This window comes from Colias eurytheme, chromosome 9 (assembly GCF_061535395.1).
Source record: "Colias eurytheme isolate Ceu_HAF_F1 chromosome 9, ilColEury1 Martin Lab GWU primary, whole genome shotgun sequence".
Lineage (NCBI taxonomy): Eukaryota > Metazoa > Arthropoda > Insecta > Lepidoptera > Pieridae > Colias > Colias eurytheme.
Window position 1 is genome coordinate 4,386,968 of NC_142988.1, and position 14,237 is coordinate 4,401,204.

At 33.5% G+C, this 14,237-nt stretch overlaps 1 protein-coding gene across 2 annotated transcripts in view; it reads right to left on the minus strand.

Annotated features, from left to right (window-relative positions):
- The window catches only part of Rab26 (RAS oncogene family member Rab26), a 50,883-nt gene that overhangs the window by 2,891 nt on the left and 33,755 nt on the right, over nucleotides 1–14,237 (minus strand). Inside the window, exons 1-3 of one of the 2 annotated variants that reach the window (XM_090105902.1) lie at nucleotides 3,241–3,548; nucleotides 2,968–3,078; nucleotides 1,420–1,528 (exon numbers count right to left, since the gene is read on the minus strand). In XM_090105902.1, coding sequence (XP_089962028.1) covers nucleotides 1,420–1,528; nucleotides 2,968–3,078; nucleotides 3,241–3,456 — 436 coding nt within the window. In that variant the 5' untranslated portion in view covers nucleotides 3,457–3,548. Of the gene's footprint in view, nucleotides 1–1,419; nucleotides 1,529–2,967; nucleotides 3,079–3,240; nucleotides 3,549–14,237 lie in introns of those variants that run through there. The other variant, XM_090105903.1, reaches the window with a different exon arrangement.

The window sequence follows — 14,237 nt, forward strand, 5'->3', positions numbered from 1 at the left end:
CCGTGGTGTAGTACCTAAATATTTATACTTTTACCCGACTACGCAAAGTAAAACGGTAGGTTATATTAAGTAATATTTATTTATTTACCTATTTTTATTTATTAAAAAAAGCCTAATCAATAGTTGTTCCAATAGGATTTATAAATTATTATGCACAACAATTACAAATAAACACAACATTCACAGAAACTAATTCAGTAAAAGTTCCTTAATCGCGCTTCCTTTATTCGTGTTTTCACTATTCGCGGATTAAAAAAATGCGACCCAATTTCTATATTCACGACTAAAAATTTTTTTTATTCGCGGATTTAATAAGTACATACATAATAATAAAATTATTCCAATAGGTATCTTACCCAATATCCTTGTCAAATGGACTAATAAGAAAGTAAAATAGATCTTATAACAAGTTTGCCTAAAGTACATAATATTATGTTCTTAAATGATATCGCCGAGGCCTTTGACACAAGCCGCCTTTGTCGCAAGCCACCTCTGCAGCGATTGATGTTTTTGAGAATGTAAATAAACAGAATGGAAGCAACCTTATAACTCAATAAATAAAGTATATTTTTAAATGTAGTTCCGTTTATAGTAAAGTTACAAAAATTGTGATCGAGTAAGGGGGCGTCCATAAATTACGTGAGGTGTTTTTTAAAATTTTCTGCACCTCCCTCCCCCCCTGGTGAGATGTCGTGAGAATTTATTCAACCCCTCCCCCATCCTCGAATCTCGCGTGAGATTTTTCAAAATGTGAGTTTCTTATACGTAAACGCCATCAACATTGAATCATCGTATCCATTTAAATTACATCATGAAGCAAAAACTGATAAAACTATTGATTACTACACAAAACGACAAAAGCTTAATAAATTGATATTATTTAAAGGAAATTAAAATACACAGTTTAATATAAAATCCTCGTTTTATTAATTCCCTAGTATCAGTACCACCAGATAGTACCGAGTAAACAGATTGCACAATGTGTCGCATCTGCACGCATTGCTTAATCTTTGAACTTGAAGCCACGCCTCGCTCGTTCCACACGTACCCCACCACATCGGCCGCGCGCAATGTTTTTGTTTGGAATAACCCCTCTAGTAATATATCTCGATGGATATAGTCTACAAAATAAATATGAAACCTAATTCTAAAACAATAGCTACATAAATAATAGCCGTATACTCTACTCTTTGAATAATAGTGGTAATGAACCAATTATTATTATTATCACAGATAACACAAAATGACGTTAGTTGCTGCCAACATAACAACAAGCCAATAGCAATAGCCCTTATAGTTTAACATACAGCACCAAAAGATAGCGTTACATGACTTTCATGTTTATAGATTAAAATTGCTTTTTATTTTATTAAAACATTAAAAAACAAATCAATTTTATTTTAATTTAAATTTAATTACCATGAGCATCTCTGTAGTAAGCATGTGTGACGCTACGGAAGCGCTCTTGTCCAGCCGTGTCCCATATCTGAAGCTTCACTTTTATACCGTCTACAGTAACTACCTTATTCTGAAATAGATGGCATTAGTATATTATGTGAGATGATTTTAGTGAAAACTTATTTACACTGTTATCGTCAATATATGCCTAATTGGCTAATTCAATGTGTATTGTTTGAAAATATGTTATCATAATATATTGTATGGACAAATTTGAATAATTATAGTAATAATTACAATTGCTAGAAGGAAATACTTTACCATTAGAATATACAAATGTACCTATTTATTTACTACCTACTCTATTTTTAGGTATATTAATATCCACTCAAGTGCGGGACGACCGGGAGCCGGTCGATCCACATTCAGGGGCTTGTGCGTTGCGACCGGCTCCCGGTCGATCAACAGTCGTGGGTTTTGCGTTCGCTTTATAAAACGGTCTAATAACCTTTCTCTTTCTAACTTATATGACATGTTAAGGAAAGAACAGGCTAGCTATAAATCAAGATAACAACATAACCACATGATTTAAGTGGCCCACTTTTCATGACACATTGAGTAGGTAGTTTTTTGTACAAAAAAATAAACAAGGAATGTGTAAAAAAAATGTATGGGAGGGTATGATGTTTTTATTTTCTCGTAAGAAGAGTGTAACAAAGGATCAATAAATATTAAAATCTCACTGAACAGCTGTTTTAATTTTTTATTAGCAGACAAAATGTAACAAAAATTACAAGGGTACATTTGCTTTGACTTACAAGTTGTTTTTATTTATTTAAATGTTACCATGTTTTGACAAGGCATAGACTATTTTATTATCTATGAATATACATACTTGCAAATGTGCTATTGATAAAGGAATCTGAGATAATCGACTTTAAAAAAATATTGGACCGCCAAAAACCCCAACTGCGGCGGCACCGGGAGCCGGTTTCGCACAAGACCCGATTTTTGCAAAATGGCTCCCGCACTTGAGTGGATAAAATACTTTGCCATAGTAATTCTAATGTAAAACATTTTCAATCCCATTTTAATGAAACAACTAAAAAGAATGGTAATATATTTTACAAAAAACTATTCCAACTATAAATTATAGCGTAGTTCATAAAAATAGAAACAGAAAAAAATTAAATACCTCGACCCTCGCAACTTTCCAATAACCATCAGGCAAATACCATAAATCAAACAGACAAAAAAACATCGGTGCTTTGGTGCAATAAATCACTCAGCCGAAGAGTCGATTCAATCACAGCTGTCAAGCTAACGGGGCGGGAACAGAAAAAGCGCGCCAAACTTTAACACCAATAGCGGAGCAGCGAACCGGCCACGTATCCCCGTGACTGGTCCATTTGAACTTGGAACCCTTGCTAACGATGTTATTAATAAATATTAAAGCGAATGCTAATTAACGACCAGCCAGTTAAAATGGCTGTAATATAAACTCTTTGGTAAAACACGGTAGTATGTTAAGGCAATGTAATAGGAAATTGCTATTGCGGTTGCGTGTACCCGGAAGTCAATGCCAACGGTGGAAATGTAGTTGCCGGCGAGAAACGTGCCATCCCGGAAGCGGACGAGCATACATGTTTTACCCACGCCGCTATCACCGAGCAGCATAACCTGAAATAAAAACGTCAAAAATTTAAAGCAGGATCAATAATTAATATTCGAAATTATGTAGAACATTTTTAAGATAGGATTCTATTAACCTACCTACAGGCTATATTTAATTAAAAAAATGTAATTATTTTGTCACATAAGTCACGATAAGTACTTACTAACCTTTCCAAAAACGTCGTATTTATCATCTTGTTTCCCATATTTATCCCATTGCTCACTCGGCGACGGCGGGTCACTATGTGGCATCATGGTAACTTCTTCAGATTTCTCGTCCTCGTCTCTTGCTTCTGGAAGGTTCCTCGCCCACGTAGGCCTCACTCGACCAACGACAACACGCTTCTCCATTTGTCTATTGTCCATTGCTTTTGGATTCCACATGTTCTTTATTTGAATTTCGCGGTTAAAAGTTTTTCAACATTGTGCACTTTGACGTTTTAATTAATAAAACTTTATACGTTCGGGAGTTCATTGTTTGGATACGCTGGCTGAATTGGAAGGTGGTTGGTAAATATGCTTTTCAGTGTTAATTAAGTAATTAGCTAGATAGATAGTCACGTTAATATTTAATTGCAATTGCTTTTATAACATTTTTTACATTCAATCTTTGCTTTTATATATACATATCTATAGATAAATAGATAAGCTAATAAACCTTCATTTTGTGAAACGTAATAGATACCTATCTACAGCTACGTCTTTACATCAAAAATAAAGTTTCTTCTACTTTTTATATGTTTGCATCATACCTACCTCACAACCATTGAGATATAAATATTACTACGTATGGAGGAGACACCACGAACAAAATCTGTGCGCCATTTTTTTGCTCTGACTAAGTTTTAAAAATTATTATTTAGTTAGGTACTTAACGATGAAAGTTATTCCTTTGCACTTTTCCGTATTATTTGTATTATTTGTGCAATATCGTAACACACACGAAGGCATGTTTGATGCGTTTCACTTTAAAACCATTAAAAAATACCGCTCAACATACGTCACATGACGTATGTTGAGTGGAACATAAGTGATGTAGGCGGTGTCGTCTCCATATTAATATTATCTCAATGCTCACAACGTGATAATGTGATTCATGGAATATATCTATTTTAATTTTAACATGAAAGGATATTTTTAGCTCGCTAAAATTGCATTTAAAAAGCGTGGGCCGTACTTAATGTTTTTGCTCTTTAACATATTATTTATAAATGATGCATGTGTGAGTTAAAGAGACTAATTAACTGGTAATAGCTTTGACATTTACTTTTATAAATCAGGTTTAAATTAAGCTCTGTAAAGTGATTTATTTTGGGAGTCGCAGTTCGTTTATGCACCGAAATAATTGTAGGTACCTATAGCATTGAAGTAGGTATTATTACTACGTATAGAGAGGACACCACGAACAAAATCCGTGTGACAAGCGCGGCGGTGCGGGGCGGCTAGTGAGTCCATACACTTTGTAGATATTCTGCCACTTATTACTTATCAATTAAAACCAATTAATGTAACAGAAATAAATTGGTTTGAGACGATTGACTCTAACTTGTGTTACAAATAGTGTAGTAGCAATGTCCTCTCTAGTACGTAGTAGGTACATAGTAACTCAATGACCTAAAGGCTATATTTATTTTAATATACGAAATCAAACAAAATACCTAGTCTCTACCAATTCCTAGGTACATATGTATATGAATTTGTATAAACTAGTCTATACATAATAATATCTACTCGTATTATAATACTAATGTATTATATAATATTATGTACTCATTTATTTTTATTTTGTCTATTTTAATTGATGTCTATTTACTGCCACAGATCGTAAAATATAAAAGAAAAGTTTGAATCAATTTGACATACGATAGAACAATTTTATAAAATGAATATTACACATGTTGTATATTCACTTATAATACCACAAGAGCTTCAAAATTATCGGGTATTTTCCGATAGGTTCGTTGCAAACAAATGAAGGAGTCAAGTTTTTAGTCAAGGTTAAAAAGGTTAAAGGTTTCCTGAAAAACTTGACGACTTTATTTGTTTGCAGGGAACCTTGTGGGAAATGCCAGATAATTTTGAAGCTCGTGTGGTATTCGGGAGATTATTTTTCCGTCCCAAATGTCGGCCAATAATTTCACAATTGAATTGAACCTGTCAGTTTGACGTCAACGACCAGAGAAAATTTTCAAAAAATTATCAGTATAATACCATGTAGGTTGTACCACGTGACGTCGAATGGTGCAATTCTATTGGTCGATATTTGGGTCGGAAAAATAATCAAAATAAATATTGCATATTGCAAAATGTTGCATCCGTTATCAGAAGAGGCATATCTGACAAAGAAAATGGTAGTGAAATGTATTCAAATTTAACATTTTAATTACTATAGTAGGAGTAGTTAAACAGTAACTAACAGTGAGAAAACAAGTTGTTACAGCTTGTTTACACAAGGCTCATAGTGAATCCTAGGCGTTTAACAAACTAATTAACAGCTAGATTTCATTACTACCACTATAATTAAGCTTTTAGACGGGTTGTCACAGATAACGTTAACAATTAATTAAAATATTATTTCATGACATCGTTACTTTTCAGTATTGAAATTTAAGCATTAAAATTTTAATGGCATTTTACATGACGGACTGACAACCCTACGAAGGGTCTTTCCGGCCCGTCACGACCCTTATCAAGGGTGAGGGTGACAAGAACAAATACGATAGGTACCTATCTATTAAGTACGAGTTTGATTTTATCGCAAATTAATCGTTACATTTTCAGCGGTTTCATATTTTGAGGTTAGACATCTCATCAGCGGCATGTTTTTAATAAACTTGTTTAAAAGTTGTAGGTAGGTACTTATTTATACGGACTACGGAGATGAGGTCGCGGAAGAGTTCCAAGTTCCAACCAATACTCGCAAGTCGCAACAGCGACTTGACGGAACACACAACAGTGCAGGGTTTTAATCGTTAAGAATCCGAAATAACCCACGGCTCCTTCCTTCGTGTGTATATCTATTGGTATAATGTATGCAAGATTTAAACATTTGAACATAAAAGTTTATATCCTTTTAAAATGCGATATAGATTATGACAATATGAAACAACCAATAAAACAAACTAAGGTAACTGCATAAAATATATCTATATCTGTGTAACATCATGTGTTTGTGCAAATGTGAGGGATCTCAGCCCTCCGTTTACGCAACCCTCACACTAATAGGCCTGAGTAAAGTAATACAGCGATTAGCAGGGAAAAACAGGTGTCGAACTTAATACAGAATACCTACTATAGTAAGTATTAGTTTATCTTCTTTTAATTGTTATTTGTTAATACTTAAATGTGCATTACTTACGAATATGTAATTCCCGAAATATCTTTAATATGTACCTATATTTTAGTTGTAAGTAACTGGAAATGCTCTTACAAATTACAAAGCAACCCGAAATTCACGTTATCCGTAATATCCGGCTTCAAAAACGGAAAAGTAAAAAATAAAAAAGATTTGATATTATTAATTTTACTACATATTATTCAGATGTGCTATTTACTAAAAAGTGTTATTATATTATGACTTTATTTAAATATCTTTGTCCCAAAGCAACTTTGACTTCGCTAAACTTAAGGTTTCAGGATTTAAATCCTTAGAGCAGTATTAGGTATAAGCTTTACTCTCAGTATATGAAGCTTTGTATGATCTTGATTCTTGTTACATAGCAACTGCTAAGCTCTTGACATGATAGTGTGAGATTAATCTCTTCACATTGTTCTAAAGTACAAGTAAGTAGTGATTATGTTGTTAACATACGCTTAACGTTATAATATGTATTTATTTACTGGTTTGTCTAAACTCTAAAGCAATAGGAAGAGGGGAGGTTTAATTTTTTGTTTCTTTCCATTTATCGATCAAGTATAAAAATTCTTTTAAAATGAAAAACATCACAACTTATACGAATAGTGCTATTACCGGCCATAAGTTGTGTTGTGTATTATATTTTTATTACTTACATCTTTGAATTTAAATAAAGTGGGTTCCCAAATGCATTGATAAGCGTGGCTAAGCGCAATTCTTAAGAATCTCCATTTCAAATCTAAAAAGAATTTCAAGTAACATCAGCAACAGATCATTATATTTTATCAGCTTTGACAGGAAATACCTTTAAAACTCATTTTTGCTTTTAACGCAGTACCCACCGTCTCTCGGGTTATCTAGTAAAAGTATTTTCTAAGATTTTAATAAACGATTTTCCTTCCGTACAAATATTTATCAACACTCTAAAAGGTAGGTATCCGCAATCCTCTGCGGACGCGGTTCTACCGAATACCCGCGGCCCCGTCAATAAAGCGGCACGGCGGAACACAGTGGAGTTTAGTCGGTAGGACCCTGCACTCAGCAGGGTGAGTCCGACATAACCCAGGGCTCTTCCCCCGAGTGCCCTGGGTATGCCTAAATGCATTCTCCACTATAAAAAAAAAAAAAAAGGTATCCGCAATCCATACTATAATATTATAAATGCGAAAGTAACTCTGTCTGTCTGTCTGTTACTCAATCACGCCTTCACTACTGAACCAATTTGCATGAAATTTGGTACATAAAGATATTTTGAAACCCGAGAAAGGACATAGGCTACTTTTTACCCCGGGACATAGGATAGGTTTTATCACGGAAATCCCACGGGAACGGGAACTATATGGGTTTTTCTTTGACTGCGCGGGCGAAGCCGCGGGCGGAAAGCTAGTTCGGAATAAGTCTGTTAATTGCTTTTCGCGCTAGCCTCTAAATGAAAGTCGATAACACCGATTATTGAAACCTCTGTTTTTTCAATTTTAATTAAACCCGGTTTCACCAATAGTCCAGTCTGTGGGGAAATGTAAAAGCCTCTGCTCTACAAAAGGTGGCGTAGAAAATGTTTTGAAACAATATTGTTTAGGTATGAAAGGTTAATAAAAATCCAAGTTTTCGACCTTGACGGACCCCGGCGCTAGCCGCCATCTTGAATTAAAGGTGCTAAAATTAGGTATATTTTAAATAACTTCTCAATTGTTTACTGAATCACAAAAGTGTCTATGAGGGGTTCAAAGAAGACAAAATTACCTACATTTTTTTCATACATGATTATTCTGTAAGTCTTAAAGGTAAAAAGTTACAAGCGACGGAAATAATAATATTTACAGAAATCATATAATTTTAATTTTGTTTAAAAATTGTGCAGCAATCTTTTTTTATTCTTTTTGATGGCCCAGGCTGGTTAATGGTGGCTTCTTCATTATCGTCGCTGAAATTTTCTGTTTCATTGTCTGTATTTTTAGTTTCCAACCATGAAATTTCGTCGATTAAATTTACTTTTTATTGATAACTTTATGAATCGTTCATATCGGATATCTTCTAAAGATTCCTTATCCATGTCCCCTACGTAAAAAGTTACTAGAAAGCGTGCTCCAGCGTCTTCGATTTCTTCTGGTGATGATGACGAAATTTCATGGTTGGAAACTAAAAATACAGACAATGAAACAGAAAATTTCAACGACGATAATGAAGAAGCCACCATTAACCAGCCCGGGCCATCAAAGAGAATTAAAAAATGATAGCTGTACAATTTTTAAACAAAATTAAAATTATATGATTTCTGTAAATATTATTATTTCCGTCGCTTGTAACTTTTTACCTTTAAGACTTACAGAATAATCATGTATGAAAAAAATGTAGGTAATTTTGTCTTCTTTGAACCCCTCATAGACACTTTTGTGATTCAGTAAACAATTGAGAAGTTATTTAAAATATACCTAATTTTAGCACCTTTAATTCAAGATGGCGGCTAGCGCCGGGGTCCGTCAAGGTCGAAAACTTGGATTTTTATTAACCTTTCATACCTAAACAATATTGTTTCAAAACATTTTCTACGCCACCTTTTGTAGAGCATAAATACCTACAGACTGGATTACAACGTATATGGGTGTCATTGTACAATATGTTGCTTTTAAAATGTGCCTGAGTATTATAACGAAATAGCTTCCGCCCGCGGCTTTGCCCGTGTGGTGTTTTACTGTTTTGATAAAAGGTAGCCTATGTTCTTTGTCAGGGTCTAAAGATTGTCTGTGCCAAATTTCATCAAAGTCGATTGAGATGTTTAAGCGTGAAAACGTAACAGACAGACAGACAGACAGAGTTACTTTCGCATTTATAATATTAGTAGGGATTACAAGTACTAAAAAAACAACAAACAAAAAATGTAGGTAGCCGGTAGGTATTCATATGATACTTTTGAGAAACCCGAAACGTTTGAAGTAAAAAGTATTAAAACATAAAATGCAACATCCTTATGTAAAATATCTGTCTATTCAGCAGAAAATGTAAGTTCATAATTATTATAGCGTAGAAAATTCAGTGTGCATTATGTAAATTTGGCCAATTTCACGTATAAAGTTGCTACATGAGAACCTTTCTAGCGTAGCAGTGATAATGTGACAAAGGTTTGACCGCCTGTCATTACTCATTAGCCAACCCGGCTAACAAAAAGGGAATATTTTTGGTGAAAATTGCTTGCCGATGAGATTGATTTCGTGGTTCTATTATAGGATTTGTGGTTGTAATAAAGGATTTGTAAAATATAAAAAAGAGTGTGTGTGCCGAGCATAGTCAGAAGTGAACTTCTTTGGCAAGATAAAAAGATACCAAAATCGTCGCCTTACTCCATGACGTGACGGTATTGCCATGACGCGACCTTGAAATTTTACTCTCAACGCGTCTAAAGAAGTTTCACGTCAAAAAAATCATAATCTTTTAATAGTAAAAAGTTATAACACAAAATGAATTTATCTCAAAAGTCATACGAAAGCGATCTGCAGCCGCGAGCCAAAGATAAAAATTAGCTTATGATCGAATAAGTTTTCTCATTATCAGTATTCAGTATTTTCATTTCCTTTGAAATAGCGCTTCTTTGATATTTAAGAAATTGTGACATAGTATTTAAAATAACATTAAGCTTAGTTTATATTTAGATAGTTATAGAACAATAAGTTTGACAACAAACGAATGACGACGTAATTATTCTAATTGTTTTTTTAGATTATGTATAATTACAACTTATATCGCCAAAAAACTATTTTAAAAGTCCTGCATTGCTGATACAGGAGTTAACTGACTTTCGCATTTTTTATGAAAAAATACAATGCTGAAAATCAACCCTTCTCCGAAAAAATTAAAAAATATATACATTCAAAAACTATTAAAAGACAGTATATTTACGGCGGAACCCTAAAAATTAACATCTGAACGCACTGTTAGCGCCAAACGAGGGAGGGGAGACAATGCTTCAAACAAAATTGCATGCACCCCTGCTCACCTTAATACGATAGGTACTTAATTAAACAGGAATTATAAAAAAGAAACTTTATTTTGAAAATTTTAATTTTCTTCTTCTCTAAATTAATTGCTCAAACAAATATAGGCACAAAACATAATTTTCAATACAACCATAGAAAGGTTTGAGGCGTTTGACATAAAAATAAAAACATGGCGCCAAATCGTATCACAAAAAACTGCCATTTTGATTTTTGATGCTATTGTAATAAATGCCAATATACTAACAATAAATATCGGCTGGTCATTAAAATGTAACAAGATCCCAGCGGACTTCTAGAAAATTCGTATTTGGACAATAGCTATTTTCCTTTTGCGACTACAGTTACATCGAAAGTTTTGTTGTCTCAAATAACGGTTTATTTTGAACGTTGATTGTTGGAAATTGAAACTGTCCTAAGCGTTGTTTGTTCATCGTTGTTTCAAAACAAAATGATGTTTTGTTTTGTGAAATTTACATTGGCTGTGATACAAAATTTAACGCTGTTCTTGTATAAACAGTTCAATGTTTATGATAAAATACATTTATGTTGCTCGTAACGGCAATGCAAATGGATGTAAAATAAATACCTACATACTTCATAGTATTATGTTTCCCTACTCTATAAAATATTTTGTAAAAAAGCGGTAGATATTATTGCACGAGAACCACTAAAAAAGATTAAACTATGGTAAATTATGATAAAATATGATTTATTTCCAAGCGTTGCCGGTTTCAATTAATCCTCTTTCAAAATTTTCCCTTTTGCAGATTATTCAATCCTATACCAATTTCAAATTGTTTACAGATTAAAAATTTAATAAAACCGGCCAAGTGCGAGTCGGGCTCGCGCACAAAGGGTTCCGTAGCAGCAAATATAATAAATTACAGTTAAATCAACCTATCTCAAAAACTATAAGAGATACTTTGATCAAACCAAAAATCGTTGAAAGAGTTAATTAGCATGCATCACCTCTATTTTTTTTAGAATTTTATACCCCGTAGTTATAAAAATAGAGGGGGGGGGACATACTTTTTACGACTTTGAGAGCTGATATCTCAAAAACCGTTCACTTTAAGAAAAATGTTTTTTAGAAAACTTTATATCATTTTAAAAGACCTTTCCATTGATACCCCACACGGGTATGTACATCGAAAAAAAAAATTTCATCCCTCAGTTACATGTATGGGGGGCCCCACCCCCAATTCTTTTTTTTACTATTTAGTGTCATATTTTTGTAGCGGTTCATACAACACATATTCCCATCAAATTTCATCACTGTAGTACTTATAGTTTCCGAGTAAATCGGCTGTGACAGACGGACAGACGGACAGACGGACAGACGGACATGACGAAACTATAAGGGTTCCGTTTTTGCCATTTTGGCTACGGAACCCTAAAAAATGAAATCCCACAGATAATAAACATAAAAATTAATTGCTTTCCACAAATAAAGCATAAAAACCCGTTATCCGCATTATCTCCTTTTTTTCCTTCTAAAAGCTGGCAATCTATTTGCAAAGGCCTTACCTATAGCTACATAATATGGTCTTGCAGGGTTATGGTAGCTCAAGTCTTAACACCCATCTTCTTTGCCGTCTCTAACATAAAAAAGCTTCAAGAGATACAAACGTTTTGGTTTCCTTTCAATATCCACTGGGAAATGCGCAATGAATCCTGATACATACCCAATCTATTATGAATAATTAATATTTGTGAATCTTATTGCGTTTGATATTCAAAGTTTATATCTAATACGTAATAAGAAGATATTTTGCAATATTTTGCATGTATCGCAGTATCGATTTCATTTTAATTCTACCTATGTAAGTATTAATAATCAATTAGCTAATAATATAGGATAACATTATTACCTGTACGATAACAGAATCATTATTAAACATAACCTCTTATTCTACGAAAAGAAGAATGTCGCAGAGATGTTATTATAGAGATATGCATCTACCCTATGCATCTACCTAACCCTCATTAGTTATCATCTCGGAATATTTCTTTGAATTTTATACAATGTAGCTTTTACGGTAATTAGCTATGAGATGCTAAATAATATAGATTTCTTTGAAAAGCTCGTTAGCATTTGCTGCAATGTAAGCGCTGAAGTTTTCAATACAATCCTACTTAATATTATAAATGCGAAAGTTTGTGAGGATGACGTGTGTGTGTGTGTTTGTTACTCTTTCACGCAAATACTACTAAACCGATTACCTACAATGAAATTAAGCACACATATAGAGGGTAACTTGGATTAACACATAAGATAGGTTTTATCCCGGAAATACCACGGGAACGGGAACTGTGCGAGTTTTTCTTTGAAAATGCGGGCGAAGCCGGTGGCGGAAAGCTATTTATTGATAATTTTAAATAGGATTATATTTCATTGGAGTTTGATTTTCATATCGCGTGTTTAAAAAAAATAATGATTATTTTGTTGTATCAATATTTTTTTATTTTCGTGATACAATTAAACTAAACAACTAGTTTAAATTAAGTTGGCCTCAACATGAAATGCGACCATTTCGTGAAATGATCAATCATTTCATGAAATGAGCAAATCTACGATATGGCCACGACATATATAAATTATATCAGTTCTCCATTTTAAACTAGCTCCATTTTTAAGGTCAAACATTTTCAAGAAGTAGAAGTTGCCTTTTAAAGTTTTAAAACGTAGCTTTGTGGGATAAATATTTAAGAATGCATACGAATGTATATTTTAAAGAACTTTGCAAGTGGCTGGAGAAAATTTTCAGAGATTTTAAACTCTCATCTCGACGTTCTTGCTTGGTTTTTTTATTAGACAGTTGAAGAACTGAGCGAACATTTTTTTACCGTACCTACTAGTTCTCCCCTCTCCGTACTAGCCAGTAGTTAAAATATTAACGATATCATTACTATGATGCTTTGCTTAATAAAAATGAAAATTTTAACAACGAATGAATCATATCACATATCTTATGTTAAATAAACTCAACCATTAACTTATTACGTAGGCAGGTAATGGAAAGCTCAAGCATATTTAACCAATTCTTTAAACCAAGGCAAACCACAATTATATGTCCAGTTTTATCAAAACACGTCTAGGTAGGTATGAGTCAAGTTAAATTTTAGCAAATAGTAATTGCTTCTCAACTTCGAGGTTGGGGCAGGGAACAAAAGACAAACAGCTCTAACAGGGAGACTGTAAACAACTTTGTGATTAGTTCCTCTAGAGGACTTCCTCGGGAATAATTATATAGTTTAAAAAACTAAAACACATTTCAATGATGAAATTATTTTGATCCTTGATCGTGTAAAATTGGAATTAAATCTGTCCGTTTAAAGAGACGGAGTCTAAGCAGTTGGTAACATAAAAACATACAGATGAAGCTAAAATGATAGGTAGGTAAGATAGGACTAAATACAGATAACATATGTGACTGATATGGTCCTCTCACTATAGTTTTTTTGACCACCTTGTTCGTAGTACAGTGGTTAAAGCGTGAGCGTAGAATCCAGAGGTCCCGGTTAAAAGATTATTCCCAATTCAATACAACTTCAGTATTAGGTATTCTAAAACCTTCAAATTAATAACGTGGAAACCAGATCACAGAGCATATGCTTTAGATACCGTACACTAGATACATTTATTCTATTCAAACATCGCCTATTAAATGCATTGTAACACAAATAAAAAAACTTCGATCAACACTGAACTGAATCATAAAAGCTGGCTCATTAGTTCGCATTCTATATGGAATTCCTTTCAACAGATAATAAATTTCATTTCGTAGTCTAAAAACTCGCAGCGTATCGAATTTCGT